The sequence below is a fragment of the Cyrtonyx montezumae genome, unplaced genomic scaffold (assembly GCF_038088225.1).
Source record: "Cyrtonyx montezumae isolate F1298 unplaced genomic scaffold, pur_monq_1.0 scaffold_2, whole genome shotgun sequence".
Classification (NCBI taxonomy): domain Eukaryota; kingdom Metazoa; phylum Chordata; class Aves; order Galliformes; family Odontophoridae; genus Cyrtonyx; species Cyrtonyx montezumae.
This window is the reverse complement of record NW_027071936.1, coordinates 32,418,112-32,437,886: the sequence shown is the minus strand read 5'-3', so window position 1 is coordinate 32,437,886 and position 19,775 is coordinate 32,418,112. Positions and strand designations below refer to the sequence as shown.

The following is a 19,775-nucleotide window of genomic DNA, read 5'->3' as shown; positions in this document are numbered from 1 at the left end:
ATAACTAACTTCAGGTGCCTGAACTGGAAAAGCTTTAGCTGTAGATGTTTTCTTAGATTTCCTTATGGATATGTAGAGTAAGTTACTAACATATAAAGTTTCTTTCATTTGTTTGCTACATCTACCTAAAATGCTACTAATCTTGTTTTTTTGTTTTGTGTAACACTGTTTTAATAGGTGTTCTTTAATGTCTGTCTTAAATGTCTCTTGCCTGCCAGTGGTGAAGATTTCATCTCAGAAAACTAATGTTCCTGTTTGTTGTTTAGAAATCAGGTGGAGGTTCATTTTATGGAGATGCACGCAAGCTAACATTTGGGCAGCGGATTGTAAATCACCTGCTGGGTTTGAGTCCCCCAAACCAACGATACTCTGTTCCTGTAGAATATCTCTTGGGGTCAGCGAAGTGTGATTCTCTTCAGTCTAGCAGATCACATATGAAAGCAGGCAGATCCTGCTCATGGGGACATGTATGTAGTAGCTAAATTGTGTCTAACTGAATGATGGGGTTTGGATCACTGGAAGAATTCCAATCAGCTGCCTTTTGAGTTGAAAGTGATTCTTTTGCATGCTCTAGTCCAAATTTTTAGGTGTGAAATTCATTGTTTTTGTTAAATTTTACTTATGTCCAGTTTTTGATGAGGGCATTGATACATCTTCATTTTAAACAGGAGATTGTTGATCACCGGCGGCAGGGACCTTCTGGTATTCAGACTGGAGAACAGCGAGGAAGAAAATTTGTGAAACGTTTAGTTGATATCAGAGAACTCAATGAGCAAGCTAAAGTTATTGATGACTTAAAGTAAGTTGGATTTTGCTTTAACTCGCACAAAGTTTGGGAGTAACAGACTACAGCTGGCTTGTTTCTTTTCTTTCCTTATCATGAACTTTGCAGCGTTGTTATTTTTATTATCATTACTTAAAAAAAGAGGGAGGAAAGAAAGGTCCTTTCTGATTCCCTAAAAAAAAGATACGTGCAAGTATCTTATCAAATTTCTCACATTCCTTCCCAAGTGTCAAATTAATCTACATTATCTTTGGTTCTCCATTACGGTGGCAATCATTGTCAATTTCTTGCTGATAGAAAATTATAATTCCCTCTTAATTTATTATTGTGGTGACTTTAACCAAGTTTATTATTTTGTATCTGTAATAAGCTCAGTCTTGTTCACTGGAAGAATAAATTGACTCTTTTTGCATCTTGTGATATTTTAAAATTAAATCTCACATGCTGTACTTACTAGAACATTAAAAGAATTGTTTAAAATTTCAGAAATTTCTTCTTTAATTATTTTTCATAGGTACAGTTTGATGGTTTGTTGGGCTTTTGTTTTTTTTCTCACCTAAGGCAGACTAAGACGTATTTGTGGCCCAGTCACAGAGAGGAATATAGAGCTTCGTAATTAGGTTTTAAGTAGTAGGGTGGAGACATTTTACTTGTACTTGGAATAAAATTGCTGTCAGCGTTAATAGGCCAATTGGATCTGAACTTTGGATTTTAGATTAAATATTTATTTATTGGAAGTTCAAGAATCAAAATATGCTTTGGGTCACTGAGTAAGAAGTAGAGCAAGCCCGGATTCTTTCACGATAGCATGTACTTCACAGAGTTGTCCAAGTTATTTAGTGATGTGTTTTTCTGGAAAAGATAATCTTTTGTGGAAGGCTGTCATCGATTTTGACAGAACTCTGGACTGTTAAAACAGAAGGATTTTTCTTCATCCTATGGAGGGTTCTCAGAGTTTCCCATTGTGTTTGTTCTTAATTATCAACTGTCATGTGATTGAAAGTGTACAGGAAGTTCTTAAGCCTAGTGTTACTGCTTTGAAATAGGAGTTGCATAGCCACACTTATTCTCCACGTTAGTTAGCCTTGTGTTAGTACTGTTGTTTGGTGTCTTCTTCCATGCTAATTTGTTCTACATTCTCTATCCTCTTTGCTAATTGATTTGGAGATTAAAACCTTAAAGTCAGACTGTCCTCTTCAAGGACAAAACATATCGAACTCCTGGAGAATATCCCCATTTTTTCAGTAAAAGCAGAACATCACTGCAACATAGATCTTGAAATGGTGGAAATATCTGTTTGTAAGATAACTGTAATTTATCTCCAGAAAATTAGGTGCAAGTGAAGGAACTATAAATCAAGAAATTCAGCGCTATCAGCAACTGGAGTCAGTGGCTGTGAATGACATCCGCCGAGATGTTCGAAAAAAGCTGCGTCGATCCAGTATGAGGGTGAGCAGGATGAAGTTTCTTTAAAACATGGTTGCTCTTGCATCGTGTATTTCTATTCTGGTTGTTAATTAAAGCAATAAAAATGCTTTACTTTTTTTAAGAAAAGGAAGATACAGTATAAGAAAGATTAAGACTATCCAGTAGTTTAGGTACCCCTTTAGCTATAATAACGGTGTTAGAAAAATGGAAATTTCACAGATGCTGTAACATACATGTGTTTATTTGCACATTCACGAGATCAGAAATACATGTCAGAAAATGTGTGTTTGAAGATGCAGTTCACTCTTTGCAGAGGATTTTAAAGTGATTCTTAATTGGACTGATGAATGAAGATGCCGGCGTGTTAGCTGCCTGGGCAAGCAATAGATGTATGTTGCATTCCATTTGGCACATGTATTTTCTCTGTCTCTATATAAATAAATGGCGTGTTTCCAGAATTAGATGAAGTAGAAATAAAAACGAGCTACTAAGGAGAGACAATAGAAGAAACTAGACATACATGCAAAAAAAACAACCCATCAGTCTAGCAGCTAATTCACAAACATATGGCTGTTACCCCAGAACCTGGTAACAAAGCTGGCAAAACATTATTTTCAGTGTGCACTAGTGCATGAATTTCAAGTGTGATGCTTCATTCATGAAGAAGTCAAATAGTAATTTGTTCGCAGCTCTATATTTTAGCTCATTTTCCTATGTTGTAATACTGGAATGTGGGAAGGATATGTGTCAGAGTGATTGGATTATTAGCTTTTGGCAACAGGACACTACAAATTCCAGCGAGTGTGAAGGTTTGTCCAGAGGTCAAGATGAAGGTGCTGGCAAATGCTGATAAAGAGATGCATTTTCATTACTACAGAACATAAATATCTTTTTTATTACTGGCATACCTGTGTGAAGCAAGACTTGAGCTTTCCTGTTTTTTTTCCCACTAGCTTCAGTGTTGTACTTAAATATTCTTTTTGGTTTAGGCTGCTTCCTTGAAAGACAAATGGGGTCTCAGCTACAAACCTAGCTACAGCCGATCAAAGAGTATTTCAGCATCAGGAAGACCACCGCTGAAGAGAATGGACAGAACAAGGTAAATAGTGATGGTACATCAGCACACGTAAGGAAGGAAACATTGGACTTGGGCTGTTAGACTGTTTCTGCTTAGGTGTTTAAGTAATGTCTCCTGTTTATTTCCATGAAAACAACTACAAAAAGCACTATAACACTATTTGAGCAAATTGTAAGCTACAATGCACTTCTTTTCAACATAGTCATTACCATTAGCTATGCATTAGAGCCTGCATGCTGCACTCATAAGAAATAAATAAATAAAAAGACCCACAGTTTAACAGCTGCTGTGATGGCATCAGATGTTGCCCATGCAGTCCATCTTCATTGTCCCAAACAGATGGAAGTCAGAAGGTGTAAATCTGGACTGTAGGGTGAATGCAGTAGGACAGTCCAGCCAAGATTGATGATGTGCTCCATGGTCTTCAAACTGGTAGGGGTTTGGTGCTCACATGTTTCAAGAGAAAGGTTGTTGTCTTCTCTAGCCTGACTCTGGGAGTTTGCACTTTAAATTCAGTACCAGTGCGAGTTGATGGTTTGTCCAGATTCCAGGAAATCTAGAAGTATCATCCCTTTCCTGTTGCAAAAGGCAGTGCACATCACTTTACCTGCTGAGGGCTGCATCTGAACTTTTTTTTATTAGGAATTCATGTGTTGCTACTCCCTGGACTGCTGTTTTAACTCTGGCTCATAGTGGTGACACCACGTCTTGTCATCTGTAATGACGTGATTGAGGAAACTGTCACCTTCAGCCTTGTATTCGTTTAATAGGTCCTGACAGACTTATACATAGTGTTCTTTCTGTTCCTGTGTGAGCATTTGTGGGAACCACGTAATGCAAACTCCACAATATTCCAATGTTGCCACTGTCATTTCCAGTGCATTCAAGCCAATACTTAGTTCCATACACAGTTCCTTGGTCATAATCCACCAGTTTGTGCAGGTGAGCTTACTGAGACACTCTTCATTTAGTGGTATGACGAATGCGCATGGTTTTCCAGAACATGGCTTGTCTTTCACATTGCCACTCCTGAAATGGTCCACGCAACTCTTCACTGTACTTATATCCTCTGCCTGGTCTCCATAAACCGTGGATGTCCAACCTTTCGGCTTGCTTGGGCCTCACTGAGTGAAAAAGAATAGTCGAGGGTTTCTCCAAAAGTATTACCTCCTAATTATTTCCATTAAAATTACAACTGGTACGAAGAGCACAGTAACAACGTGAGCTGAGCAAAATCTCAGCTACAAAACACGTTTTATTTTTTGTTGTTGTTGTTTTTGTTTTTTATTACAGTCACCATCATTAGCTATGCATTTTTACCAGTGATGAACAAGGGCCTGCATGCCATGCTTGTAACAGTCTGCACTGGAGGAGGTGACCACTGTTGCCACTTCTGAAATGCACCACTCACTACCTCATTGTGCTCACTTCTACTGGTTGCTCTTTATAAGCACTCAGCAAGCATTGATGAATGTCAGTGGGGTACTGTTTTTTCCATGTGGATGAATTCAGTGGCTCACTTTTGCTTTGCACGCGCTCTGTGGTCATTTTGGAAGATGGACACATCTATTCCAAAAAAGTAATTCTTCGTCTTTTATGAAACTTTTTTTTTTTAGCAGTCCTAACAGTGTGTCAAGTGAGAAAATTTTTTCTTACATACACACCAAATGTCAGGGTTTTTATAGAATCCTGCTTCTAAGACATGTAAGAAACTTGCATATAAGGATAGTAGGCACAGTGTAAATTGTTTTGATTTCTACTTGTCTCTTAATCATCTCATTCTGAAAAGGGCTGCATGTCGGCTTGAGATTGAAGGAGTTAGATAAATAAAGCAAGAATTGTTTAGTGGTAGACTAATGGACGAGTTATGTGCAACTTCCTTCTTTTCTCCCCTTAATTTTCCTCTTCATGTACTCTAAGTGTGCCAGTTATGATCTAATGCTTGCATCCGTATCAAAATCTTAAGTACTGTCTGTAATTTTGTATTGCATTCTATTTGGTAGTTAAATGTTTGGATGAACATAAAATCCTGTAATAAAACTAAATAAGATGTTGCATTTTGTTTTTGTTTGTAGTTCTCGACTAGGAGACAGTGAAGATCTCCCAGATATCCGGGTAGATGCTGCATCTCCTGGACCAAGAGTAACTTTCAACATACAGGATTCTGTAAGTATTACTTAATATTCTTTAGCATCTTATATCCCCTGTCATTTGGTCACAGGTTCATGAGATGGGTATACCTAGGCAAACTTGAGTTGCTGATATGTTTTGTTTGTGTGCCTCACATTATTCATGTTGGGAACACAGGTTTATTCTGACATAAGATTTTTGTGTTTTGAGTTCCTAATATAGAAATTACTTGAGAATAATATTGGAATTATTTTTGGTTGGGTTTTTTTTTTTGTTTGTTTGTTTTTGTTGTTTTTTTTTTTAGACTGGCTTAATAGTAATACAATTCAGAAATCACAAAAATCATCTTGTCTGTGAACACCTTTAGACTTTTAGAAATTGACGTTAGTGAGTTTGCCGTAGCAATGGATCTACCATTTTGTGTGTTTGAAACTGGTTGTTTCCTTTCTTTTTTCCACTAAAAAATGTTCCTGTTACATTGTTTTTGTTTTTTTTCATGGCTGAGATTACTGTAATTGTTTTAATTTTAATTTTTCTTTTTCATTTCTAATTAAGTTGAATAAAACGGTTTTGGGGATTGCACAACAATCCAGCTGTCCTGGGGAAGGGTATTTTCAGGTATTTCTGAGAAGAAACAGTCTTTGCCAGAGAACTAATTTTTCTAGCAGGGAACTGCTTTTCACTATTCCATCTCTTTAGCATGCAGCTAAACAGAATGTATATAAAAATCTAAAAATATTTACATTGGAACATTTAAAGTAAACAGAAGAATATAATAAGCTGTTGACAAACTCCCCAGGTATGTCCTTACGTAGCCATAAAACTTTTAAAACTGATTTACTGCAGTTTTGTTCATATCCTTGTGAAGACTGATGTAGGCTGATATAACATGACCTAACTTTAAACTTATGAATGTGCTTTAGAAGAGGATTTTAGTCTGTGCTGTTGTCCTCATCTGTTACACTGTGTTCCAAGATTGCAGGTATCAACACCAGTACAAAGTAATTGCTGAGTAGGAGAATTTCTGCTCACACTTTTTGTTGAAATTCCTATATTTCATGCAGAGAAAGACATTTTCAAATAGTAATGAATAGGATATCTTTCAAAACTTTGTATGCAGGTGATTTCTTTTATATGCTTAAAAATAACATGTTTAGGGATAATGGCAGAGGTTTTGTTGGTTTGTTTTAGTGTTGGGGGTGGTTTTTTTAATTTATTTTAAATAAATACAAACACCCCCCAAAAATGCAAACAACTCTAGACATACCCTTTCTAGCATCCAACTCACCTCATCCTTCCAGGAATAAATCCTTAATTCTGAGGGGGAAGGGGAAATGAAACATAAAAATGTACTTTGTACACTTGAATATCATCATTATCTTGCCTTTTTTGTTGTCATTACATAAAAGCAGTAGGCTATATCAAATACAAAATGTGTGCGTACATGTGTGTATATATATACAAAAGCCCACTTAGGTTAAGTTTTGCTGATGTAGCAAAATTTTATCAAATACTTCAAACTGTCAAATTTTGAACATTGCTCCCACTCCGCCCCCATATTCTTACAATGCCAGTTCTTAATTTCAGCACAGATCTCATTTTAATTTGCAGACAACTCTGTAGCTTTATAGTAACACTGCGTAGCTAGTGCTGCTGTTAAATTTCTAGATATTTTTTACATGCATGTTAAAGGAGGTAGAGTGTGAAAACTGCTTGTGCCATGCTTTATGGGAGAAATCCAGTGGCCCTTTTTGAAAATGCAGCCTGGAGTTTGTTTCATTTTTAATCCCTTGTCCAACACATTGTCCGAGATCTCAGCCTAGAACTGCAAAACAAGACTGTACATTCTGTGTTAGCATTCTGCATGCACACATCACTAATGCTTCTGACTACTTTACCCCTTTACAAGGTTCATGATGATTTTTGTTTCTGCTCTTTTCTTTCAAAATATTTTACAATTTATGTGAAATGTTTCCATTCCTTCTGATTGAATGAATTGATCAGAGCATGATACATCTTTAGCTAACAGATTAAGCTCAATCGGTAGATAATGACAAATGTCTCCATATCAAGCTTTTGTTTCTTTCTTTTTCATAATCCATCTTGTGATTTCTGTACCTCATATGGCTGTATTATGAAGAGCTTGGGACTGCAAGTTTCTCATAACACTCTTGGTCTTTTTTTTCCCAGAGCTATCTAACACATTCTTGATTGAAATATCTCTATCAATTTAATGTGTATTTTTTTCTTTTTACAATCAGTTTCCAGAGGAGACAGAAATGGACCTTTTGTCTGTAATTATTGATGGTCCCTCCCATTACTCATCTACTAGTGAAGGCTCATGCTCGGTATTTGGTTCACCTAAAACTCCAGCAGTCTTCTCACCTGGCATTCCCTTCCAGCCTGAAGAAGGACGTCGGGACGACAGCTTATCATCAAGCAGTGAAGATTCTGAGAAGGAGGATGATCATGAACGAGAGAGAACGTATTTTTACAGGAAACCACCGTAAGTAATAGTCCCAGGAAGAACACAGAAATAAAGAAAATGCACTTGAAATCTAGACTTTAAATCTATAAAAAATCTTTTGGAAAAATACAATGTGAGGATATAAAAGTATTAGAGAGAAGGGATGTGAAGATTGGGAAGCATCTGGAGAACAGGGTGAGGAGTGGATGAGGGGAGACCTCACAGTAGCAGACAGCAAACTGACTGGGAGCGGAGGGGCAGTGCAGACTTCCACTCTCTGGTGACAGCAACAGGGCCCAAGGCAGAGATTCTTCACCAGGGGGTGGTGGGCATAGAATAGGAACCCTAGGGCAGTGGTCATGGCCCCAGCCCTGTCAGCCCTGTCAGAGTTCAAGTAGCATTCAGACAATGGATTTGAATTTGGGTGGTCTTGCATGGAGTCTGGAGTTGGACTGGATGATCCTTGTGGGCCCCGTCCAGCTCGGGACGTTCTGTCAAAATTGTTATTGATGGAAGACTGAATTTCTCCTTAAGTGTTTATGTGATGCAGCCAGGAATTGTATTCTTGAAAGGTCGCTGTGAGGGAAGGAAGGACTCTGATCAGAAAAAGTGGCTGCTCTTCATAAAGACATAGTTGTTAGAAATTTCAGGGCTGGGAACAGAGTAAAACTTGAAGTGAGATTTTGAGGCACAGCATAGGTTTTAGTGGGAACAGATTAACAGCCGTTAAAATTTGGCAGAACTTTGTCTTACCCAGGACAATGCCTTCACAAAGTGGATTTATTAATGTCTAAGAATGTCTCCTACCATCTGTTGAAGTGAATGCTGTGCAACTATCTAATCTATTATTGTGCTGGTGCAGGAGTACATCTCGCAAGAAAGCAACAGGTTTTGCTGCTGTCCACCAACTCTTCACTGAGCGCTGGCCAACAACACCTGCAAACAGAAGTATGACTGGTACAACCACAGAGAGAAATATTGACTTTGAACTTGATATCAGAGTTGAAATTGATTGTGGAAAATGTGTTCTGCACCCCACAACACTTCAGCAAGAACATGATGACATTAGTTTACGAAGGTAAGAGACATGTTATGCAATTGCTTTATGAAGGACAGAATCAGTATATGCTTCTCTTCTGTGTTATTATTTTGTTTCTTTTTAAATCATGCTTTATCTTCTGTAAACAAAATTTTAAGGATTTCAAAGTGCATAGATTCTTTTCTTATTTCAGCCTCCAAAGAAGTAACTGTACAGCTTAATAAATCAACACAATTATTTGAGTAATAATGGACTACTTGAGTATTTCCTTATTATTCTGAGCGCTGCCATGAATTCCTTAGTGTAAATGCATGCTAATATTCTCATGTTGCTTTGCTTATTTAAATAAATTTCTTGTTTTTTGTTATACCATCTAAGGTGATATGGGTGTTTTGCTTCTGATCTTAATGAGTTGTGATCTCATCTTCAGGTTTTAAATTTTCCTGTTACTTTTCATTTGGATATGGCTCAGTATCTAGAGGCAGCATTACATTTCTTAGATAGGTTTCTAACTTTGGTAGGATATTAACAGTATCATGAACTTTCAGAAATTCATTACTTTTCAGCATAAATAACTTAATAACATGGTATAAATAAATTGAATTTACTTGTTTCAACTTTGAGAAATAGAGGCTACTGAGAAATTATTTTTCTTACTGGGAGGTATGCATCAGAGATTTGCAATTAGAAAGCAGGTTGAATTTTCTCCTCCCATATCATCTTTTTTTTCCTACAATACACAAGGAAAAATAATTTTGTATGAATTTATATAAGGACAGGCTTTACAGCAGAAATATAACATCAGTAAGTGTTCTCTCTACATCAAGGAATTGTTATGAGGTAATGCTGGATAAAGTACATGAACTGGACTGTAAGAGTGAAGAGCGTTGGATGTCTTTAATATATTTGAAAATTTTCTCTATTTTAACAATTTTTCTTATTAAACTGCTTGAAATAATTATGTAATAAAAATGGTCAAACCAGAGTGGGCAGACAGATTAGTAGAGGCCACAGAAAATAAAGAAGGAAGAAGATGTTGATATGCTTCCTTATATAATTGATGCTACATGTTAGTTTTTGAAATCTCTAGGTATTTGGTTTTTTTATATCAGAAAATACACTCTTTTTAATAAATGTATTAGGTGTGTTTAATAGCATGCAGTGTATTTATTTTAGGAGTTATGATCGGAGTTCCAGAAGTTTGGATCGAGAGTCTCCTTCAAAAAAGAAGAAATTCCAAACAAATTATGCATCTACTAGTCACTTACTTGCTGGCAAGAAAGTGCCATCATCTCTACAAACAAAATCTAGTGAAGTGGAAACAACAGTTTTTTACATTCCTGGCGTGGATGTAAAGGTAAAAGTAATCCATAATTGAGCATGCAAACACGGAATCTTTTTCTCTGCTCAAATATGATTGCAAAGGACATCTGTTTTTGTGGTATAAGTGAGTTTATATGTATTTAGCACCTCGTGGAAATCTTTTCACTTCTGTAGATATTGCTGGCATAGGAATAACAATTCCTGTAGTACTATACTGAAAACTACTGAAGACAGTAGTTCTCTGACAGGGAATTTATACTGCATGCCCTTTTAATATAAATAAATCAAATGCTCTTCAGTTGAACTAGCCTTTTTTCTAGCCTTCAGTGTGGAAATGCTTTGTATGTTCATCCAGTCCTTTTTATCTTCAGAAATAAGTTACACTTCTTAGTCTGAAATTAGTAATTAATGCATATATCAAATACAGCTCATATTATACTGTGTGCTTTCATTGGCATTGTATTATTCACACATATTAGGTCTGTATTTTTTTTAATGCAGTTTTATAAATGCTGATATGTAGTAGTGTTTTCACCACACAGTAATACAGAAAGAAAAAGCTGTGTGGACAAAGATTTCAGATCTTTCTGTGCATTGGATGTATGTGTAGAACGTTAATTGGAATGTAACATTTCTTACAACAATGTTTTTCTAAGTAGTGCACAAAAAATTAGAATGGAAAGAGTGACAGAAAACTTCCATAGAGAAATTGAGCCAGTTGTATGAATCAAATTGATCGTTTTTTTACTTTCAGTTACACTACAACTCTAAGACTTTAAAGACTGAATCGCCAAATACTTCTCGAGGATCCTCTTTGCCAAGAACACTTTCCAAAGAGTCCAAACTGTATGGTATGAAAGATACTGCCACATCTCCTCTTTTATCTAGCACTATCCACAGCAAGACTAATACCTTACTTCCTCCCCAACCCCCACCCATCCCATCAGGTACTTACAGTCAATAACCTTCTAAAACTATAATGGATATATTTTTTCCTTCTTTTAATCTACCAGCTTTAGATCTGCCTGCATATTAGTTGAAAAATTACATTTATCAAATCTTAAATTTATCTGCAGATAGCTGAATGCAATACGTAAAGCTGAATTCTTAGAAATCTCTTGACAAACCAGTCTCAGTAATATTTGCCATAGACACCATATCAAAATGGTAGGCTATGACTGCCCTATTCCAGTTTTCATTTAACAAACTAAAGCTTAACACTGGAAAGCCAAACTTACATATCTATATAAAAACTGAGTGTTGATTACTTTGTTCTTCATAACAAATAAATGTATATACTATAGATGAGTCCTTGTTTCCATACGTTGCACCATTTGAAGAATTCTTAAAACTTTCCAGCATATTTTGCCAAGCAAGCAATGTGTAAATGCTGCTTTCTGGAATTTATATGTGAGTACTACATGGAATACCCAGTTCCAGAAAGTAGTGTTTATGTTAAAGAAAATTACAGAGTAATATCCTAAGTTGCTGCAGTCCCTTTAATAACCATGATTTGAATGAATTTAAGTTCTGAAACTGTTATCTTACTTCAAATGATTCCTGTTTTCAAGCAGGAGCCCACATCATGTCAGATCTAGAGGTATGTAGATTGCACCTCCAGCTTCTGAAACATTTACTCTTCTCTCCTTCAGCATTAGAACTTCAGTTTAAAAAGAAAGCAAAAACTTTGTCAAAATCTGTTGAGTAGGAAAAATTAATAGCTGAAGAAAGGTATTTGTTTGTTTTTTTATGAGAGTAATGGAGATGCTGAGAGAGAATAGGGAAATGTATCACCTTTTTCAGTTCCCTGTGCTTTTTCAGCTAATTAGCTCTTACTTATATAAATGTGCATTTTCTTTTATGATTACAATATGTTGTGTGGTCTTTCTTTATATTGCTTTTCTTCAATTTTGTTTTTATTTACCAATTCTCTTTCCAATCTTTGCATTTTAGTTTCTACCATAGTGTGTCCAATTACTTAATTGTTTCTATATTCATAACCTCTACATCTGGGAGGACTTCACACTTGTAGGAAGATACGAATGTCTTCCAAAACTAGGGGTTGCAATTAGTTTGATTCTCTCTATATTCTATTTTTACAAATATTTTATTAGTTTTCATTTGTATTTGTTTTAATACATTATCACAGAATTGTAGAGGTTGGTAAGGGAGATCATGTAGTCCAACCCCCTGCTAAAGCAGGTTCTCAAGAGTATTATTTATTACTATTTATATTAATTTTCACATTGAATGGAAACCTCCTTCTCTTATTGTCTTTGGTCTGCAGTAAGAGCAAGAAAGAACAATCTTAATAGTTAAAGGAACTGCAAGGAATAGTTAGGTAGCATGAAAATTCAGTGCTTATTTTAGTGAATTAAAGGATTTTTAAGCTCAGTTTTATCATTCGTTGTATATGTTTTCTTTGGAGTGCTTCACATGAGTATCTCTTACTTGAATATAAATGATATAATTTATCGCTATTTTTTTAATTGTGGTATATCATACAGAGACTGTTTGAGCCAGTTCTAGTATCTCCTATGCAGAATGTACTAAAAAGTCTTTCATATTTTGTTGAGCATGGATCCGAGTGTTACTCTTTTCCACAAATGAGAAGACAGGAGTTTTTTCATTTACACTTTTTCTGTGTCCAAACTTCTAAAAATGCTGTATTAAATCTTCAGTTATTCTTTGCATAAACATAGTAGGACATGCCATTTACAGTTTTAGTCTTTTGTTGTTTTTTGTTTCTGTTTTTGTTTCCTTGTTTAAGCTCACATGCTCCCCAGGCTCTTTCACTTTTCCAATTTCTCATTATTTCCATTTAGGAGAAGAATTTTGTGTGACTAATTTAAGTTTGGTGTTTTTTATTATTATTTATTTACTTATTTTTATTTATTTATTTATTTATTTTAAGCAAAATGATTAAAGTGCTATAAGAGTGCTTTGTGAGAAGCAATCACAGTGCAACTACAGTCAAGCACACCAAACTAGTAGTCATTTTAACATACTTTTCTTAGCACAATGTTACGGTTTAAAATGTTCTAAATGATCAGATGTATGCTTTTTCGGATAATGGTACAGAAAATTAGGGAATGCAGCTGTTAATCTTATCAGTTACAGTTCAATAGTAATATTATTAGACAAATTTATCTTTCAAATGTTGCAGCCAAAGGGAAAGGAAGTGGTGGAGTGAAAACTGCTAAACTGTATGCGTGGGTTGCACTTCAGTCACTGCCAGAGGAAATGGTGATTAGCCCATGCTTACTGGACTTCCTAGAGAAAGCTCTTGAAACCATTCCAATTACACCAATTGAAAGGAATTACACAGGTGAGCTGCATCTTTGTATTCTAGTATGCTTTTCTTTGTCTTCTGGTGGCACTGAGCTGTATCTTCTTTAAATTCCACTTTCTAATGAGTTTTTGTGCTTGTTAAAAGCTGTGAGCTCGCAAGATGAAGACATGGGACAATTCGATATACAAGACCAATTAGAAGAGTCCACAACATCATTAGTATCATCATCAACATCAGCATATTCATCCTTCCCTGTAGATGTGGTGGTTTATGTACGGGTTCAGGTGAGGTTTTAACTTTTAGCATAAGTAATTTTAATCACAATCTTTGAAACAGTCTGTGCTTCCAAGTGTGACTTTTAAAAAATAAAAAGATATTTTCAAGAGCCCATTTTGAGATACTGGTGTCTAGTATGATAGTAAACAAGTCTTACAGCAGCAGAAGTTCTGACATCTTTCAGTCCCACGGAGACCAACAGAAATCAGTAATTTTGAGAAACGATAGAAGTTCTGTACATTTTTGTTACTTCTTCCTTGTCTGTTTTGAAAATATTGTTTATAATGATTATTTACATTCATTATCTACGGAATACCATTGCTAAACAAAAATAATAATTAGAGATGTTCTCAGTTCATGTGGTAGTGTGGAAATACAGGAATGTGCCATTCTCATCTGCATGCATATTCATACTGCTTCGTATTGGATGTGTCCGATGTTTTTGTGTCAGAGAGAAAGGTACTACTGCAGATTTGCTTAAACATTTTTTCGTGGTACAGATTTGACTGTGTTCCCAAACTGAAAAATGTACCATGAAAAATGCTTGTTTGTTTTTTTTACGCATGTGAAAATAAAGTACAATCATCTGTAGCCCCTCTCAACTTTTTCTGCAATCTCATCTAGCCAAGATAAAGAATCAGTTGATTCTGTAGTTCTTGCATACAGTGAGCAAAAGTGTGAAATGACTTGGGGAGGAGGATGAGAGGGGTATGTACATGTCATCTGCATTCAAGATTTCTGTTTTCTTAGAACAGTTTCTAAATAATACTCATGGCATTGTAGAGATTTCCTAGATTAATGTATCTTTACGAACTTGTATAGAGTTACTCTGCTTATTATAGAGCCAGTCTCAAAAGGCTGTAATTTGTCTCAGTTTTAAGATATATATAAATTTAAAAGCCAAAATTGGGATAATTTTAGTATTTTATATATGTTTGTTGAATGTTTTATTTTCTTTCTGTGTTTTAGCCCTCTCAAATCAAGTTCAGTTGTCTGCCAGTATCAAGAGTTGAATGTATGCTGAAGTTGCCTTCCCTGGATCTTGTTTTCTCTTCAAACCGAGGAGAACTGGAAACATTAGGTACAATATACCCATCAGAAAATGTGTCCATTGGTGGCAGTACTTCACAGAGCAGCTCCAAAAATTCAGTTAGTAAATCTGGAGCACCAGGTAAATTCTTCATGAATGACTATCCTATATACAGTTTGTAGCATAAATAAGTAGCTTTTTGTGTAAAATTAGAACAAAAGATATGCTTTTATGGAGCTTAGGGCTATTCTTATCGACTACATGTATTGTTACTGTTTATTTTTACTACATTTATCTTGTGCTATGACTTCAGTAAGATTGCTTCATATTATGTTAGTTCTTTATCTTTTGTAGAAGCTTGCACATATTCTGTATATTGGTTAAACAAGTTTGTCTATCTGTTATAAAGTGTCATACACAGAACATTTAAGCTACACTGCTGCTACAAGGAAGTAATTTGATGTGCATTTGGTCTGTTTAGTATGTATTCCTGTTAGTAGTATTATTTTATGTTTGAAAATGGTTTAATACTAAAATTTGCCTTCAGGTTCATCGCCTGGACTAGGCAGTCCTCTTGGCAGAACACGCCACAGCAGCAGCCAGTCAGACTTGACCACTTCTAGCAGCAGCTCCTCAGGCCTGAGCTTTACTGCCTGCATGTCTGACTTTTCCCTTTACGTGTTCCATCCTTATGGAGCTGGAAAACAAAAGACTGCTGTTACTGTTCTAACTCCTGGATCAGGAGCCTTAGGTACGGAACAAATTTTTGCTTTGTGAACATAGCACAAGTTGGGAAAGCCAAGCCAAACTGAAGGTGTGGAAGTGTTGGAAGATTAAACTCTCCCTGTTTCTAGGGAATGTGGATGAGGAACCAACTTCGGTCACCGGTCGGAAGGATTCCTTAAGCATTAACCTTGAGTTTGTGAAAGTCAGTCTGTCACGAATAAGGCGTTCAGGAGGCTCCTCATTTTTTGAGAGTCAGTCTGCGAGCAAAGCTACAAGCAAGATAGATACTACCTTGATAAACATCTCTGGTAAATCTTTTTTTTCATTCTCATCCCTGTATTTAGCTACTTACAGAACTGCTGTTCTAATCACATACTCAAAGCTCAGCAGCTAGATATTAAGAAAACTATGTACATATAGCATGCAGTAAAGCTTTTGTTAGTTTTGAATAAAGAAGGGATTGATAGATTATTTAAACTGTGTACTTGGAGTACCTGTTTGCAGGTGCGCCTCTTTATTTCGCTGATTCATTAAATGCAAACAAATGGGCTTGCTCAAGCTCATCTCTGATGTCAGCCCTAGTGGCCATAAATGGCCTGTGAAAATTTAGGATGGAGGTAACGTTCATCACAGCAGCTCACGAGATGGGCTTTTCATTTGTGGCTGATTCACCTCCTTATACATTCTATAATGTAACTCAGCTTAATGCTAAATTGATTCCCAGAGTTGTTTTTCAGTTGGTCCTCATCTGCTAATCACTTAACCACCTGTTTTCATAATCCCCTCTTTATAAGCAGGTATTTCAAAGCACCCTTTTGTTACCTGAATCTTTTACAGGTGCTCATCATGTTTTTTCCTTTATGAGAATTAGAAACATTCAAACTACATTCCATTGAGAAAAGTCAAAGTGAACTGTGTAGTGCAATTAAATGTAGTATTACAGAGGTGATACACCATGCAGATTAAATATGACAGCTGTCAATTTCCTGTGTCACAAGCTGCCTTCTTCATGATTTTGGTTTAGTCTAACACCTGATACGTGTGGTTATCCTAACGCTGGCTGCAGTGCTCCATGTCTAACCGAGTGATGTAGTTCTGCAGTCTCTCTATTCATTTGCTGGCAATGAAATATTACCACCTTGCCCCCTAGTGCATACAAAGCTGTGGTGAGACCTAAATTCCTGAAGATGCAAAGAGCCTTGAAGTGACACTACGTTTTTATGGTTTTATTTTTCCCCACTGCTCACAGGATCCTTAGTGGTCAGACAGAGAATAGTTGTGACTAATCTGCTATTGAAGCCCTCAGATTCAACGTAAGGACCTAACAGCATTTATATATGTAGGCTTCATCTTCTCTTAAAGAAATCCGCATGTATCTAATGTTATACTTGGGTATGTCACAATGCCTCAAGAAAACTGCAGGCTTTAGTTAACTGATTTTCATTACAGCACAGGTTGTACTCCTGGGATAGAGACGTATTTGATGGTATTGCAGACCGTTTCCAAAACCTGTTACTAGTGAGATTTTTACAGTTTTGTATATGTGCCTTGTTTTTCAGCTGTCTGTGATATAGGATCTGCATCTTTTAAATACGATATGCGACGTCTCAGTGAGATTCTAGCCTTCCCAAGGGCATGGTACAGGAGAAGCATTGCTAGGCGGCTTTTCCTGGGTGATCAAACCATAAATCTGCCAGGTAGGATACTGCTATTTATCACAGAAAGCCTTCGTGTGCAAGTGGTTCTAGTAGGCACTGTATAAGCATATATTACCTGTGTGCTATTGCATGTGTGACAAGGTACAAATGTAGAAACAGAAATGTATTACAACTCACTCTGTATTCACTCACTCCAATAAATTTAATAAAAAGATTGTGGAAATAAAAAATAGTTTCTAAATTAGTAATTGAATTTAGAGCTAATAATAGTTAAAGCATTAAATAAACTTTAGTCATGATAAATGAAAGCTTTGTTGAAACTCTACAGGCACCACGTAATGTGTGGGAGGATACTGTTCAACAAAAACAAAATGTTGTTGCCTTTCATGTGCTTCTTTTTTTATTTTTATTGTTTTTCCAGTAGCATCGGGTCCTGGAACACCAGATTCAATTGAGGGTGTCAGCCAACATCTTTCTCCTGAATCATCACGGAAGGCGTACTGCAGGACGTGGGAGCAACCTTGCCAGTCTGCTTCATTTACACACATGGCACAGTCACCTAATGTTTTTAGTGAACATAGTGCAAACAGCAGCATGTCACCAGGGACAGCAGCTCATAACTTAAAGTCTCCAGCTGTTACAAGATCCAGGAGTGTGTCTGATTCTTCAGTGCCTCAGAGAGGTTAGTAGACTATGATTGCTTCTCTGTTTTTGTTTTGTTTTTAAAGTATTTTCATTAGTTGAATTTAAAAAAATGTTGTTACTACTGAGTAGAAAATAGTTTTCTTTTCCACTGTGCCTGGGAGTAAAAAGTCAATGGCTTACAGCAAGGAAAATTGCTGAAACAGATGAAAGTACCTAAGAAAATACATTATGAGTTGATAAACTTGCTGTTTCTTTTACTAGGGAAGAAGTTATTTAGTCAGATTGATTGCACTGTCATCTTGGCTCTCCCTTCTCATCCAAACAGTAACCACAGAGGTCTAAATAAGGACAGTTTTTATATAAGAAATAAAGTAACTTAATTTCTTTTACTACAAATGTTGTATCTTACTGCAGTGTACCACTGGGAACATTGGGGATATTAATGGAAATTTAGAAGTACAGTGGTTATTGTACTCTAGGAAAAAATGTCTGTGAGAAGAGAATGGATATTTTTTTCCCTATTGAGAAGGGAAGTTATTATTTAAGATAAAACAGCTGAAAAAAAAATGAGGCTGATAGAATGGCTTGTTCAAAGGAAATTTTGAGCAATCTTTTAAGAGTACCTTTAGAATTTTTGTGAGAAGAGTGAGAAGGACCCTAATTTTTGAACTCTTAAGTTGACACTGTGCTAATAACCACTGCATGAATATTCTAATAATTTCTTTTCTGAGTAAACTTTAAAAAAACAACTACTGAGTTAAAAACTTTGAATGCCTGATGGCAAATTTAAAACCTTTTCTCTTAAAGATATTAGTGAAACTAAATGTGTGAAATACTTTCATTTTTATGACTGCTAAAGCAATATGTAATGTAGATCCTCATGTTCTCACTTATCCCAACTTACAGTTTTGTGGTGCACCTTAAATATGGGATTTGAAAAAGATGGACAATGCAGAATATGCCAGTTTTTGTCACTTAAGTTTTGCCTACTTTCTTGCTTAGATACACTGACAAAGACATCAACTCCATTTAATAAATCAAATAAAGCTGGAAGCCCACAAGGAACACCATGGGAAACGCTGGTTGTATTTGCTATGAACCTGAAGCAATTAAATGTCCAAATGAATATGAGCAATGTAATGGGCAATACCACGTGAGTATAAAACAAGATAAAGCATGATTTAGCAGACAGAGTTGTTTTAGGGACCCAAAAAAAAAAAAAAATCACCACTGACCATTAAGAGCCTGTTGTTTTCTGACTTTAAATCCCCTAACATTCTGAGCTTTGAAAGGTGAAGCAACCCCTTGTGAGTGCTGGTAGATGCTTCATCATAAAGACACACATGCTTAATTCACATTATTTGCTACTTTGCAGTAAGTCATTTTCCATTTCTCCTTTGACAGAGAAAATTCTGTTTTCTGGAAGACTGTTAAACTGTTGTCTATTTTCACTTCTGTTATAGGTGGACCACCAGTGGTTTGAAAAGCCAGGGTCGTCTATCTGTGGGCAGTAGCAGGGATCGGGAAATAAGCATGTCTGTTGGTTTGGGAAGATCACAGCTGGACTCTAGAGGTGGAGTTGTTGGTGGTACCATAGATGTTAACACCCTGGAGATGGTGGGTAAGTTGGAAAGCTGCCTGGTATGAGTATATGGTCTGAACAACGGTCCTGTAAAGCTAAAGTAGTTCCCCTGGTTTGTTAACCTGGCAGGGTATTACCACTTTGCATTCTTATTTGTGTTTTCTCACTATGAAAAGCCCTGTGAAAAAACAACACTAACACCAAACAGGATTTGGTGTTAGTGTTGCCCTAAAATTATACTAGCTAGCTGTGTGATCCTCTAGCCTCCTTCACCAGTCTAGACTGATGGCAGTCAAAAAGATTTGACAGCATTTCAG

General features: G+C 36.2%; 1 protein-coding gene across 10 annotated transcripts in view; it reads left to right on the top strand.

Annotated features, from left to right (window-relative positions):
- The window catches only part of BLTP1 (bridge-like lipid transfer protein family member 1), a 106,249-nt gene that overhangs the window by 79,879 nt on the left and 6,595 nt on the right, over positions 1-19,775 (top strand). For 4 of the 10 annotated variants that reach the window (XM_065736816.1, XM_065736813.1, XM_065736814.1 and 1 more), the window contains 19 exons: positions 267-467; positions 669-799; positions 2,110-2,233; positions 3,202-3,311; positions 5,366-5,456; positions 5,976-6,038; positions 7,682-7,926; positions 8,750-8,965; positions 10,103-10,283; positions 11,004-11,100; positions 13,416-13,577; positions 13,686-13,825; positions 14,787-14,988; positions 15,395-15,598; positions 15,702-15,881; positions 17,133-17,270; positions 17,653-17,913; positions 18,879-19,029; positions 19,340-19,497. In XM_065736816.1, the coding sequence (XP_065592888.1) occupies positions 267-467; positions 669-799; positions 2,110-2,233; positions 3,202-3,311; positions 5,366-5,456; positions 5,976-6,038; positions 7,682-7,926; positions 8,750-8,965; positions 10,103-10,283; positions 11,004-11,100; positions 13,416-13,577; positions 13,686-13,825; positions 14,787-14,988; positions 15,395-15,598; positions 15,702-15,881; positions 17,133-17,270; positions 17,653-17,913; positions 18,879-19,029; positions 19,340-19,497 (3,055 nt within the window). Of the gene's footprint in view, positions 1-266; positions 468-668; positions 800-2,109; positions 2,234-3,201; positions 3,312-5,365; positions 5,457-5,975; positions 6,039-7,681; positions 7,927-8,749; positions 8,966-10,102; positions 10,284-11,003; positions 11,197-13,415; positions 13,578-13,685; positions 13,826-14,786; positions 14,989-15,394; positions 15,599-15,701; positions 15,882-17,132; positions 17,271-17,652; positions 17,914-18,878; positions 19,030-19,339; positions 19,498-19,775 lie in introns of all 10 variants that reach the window. The other 6 variants (XM_065736811.1, XM_065736810.1, XM_065736817.1 and 3 more) reach the window with 6 other exon arrangements.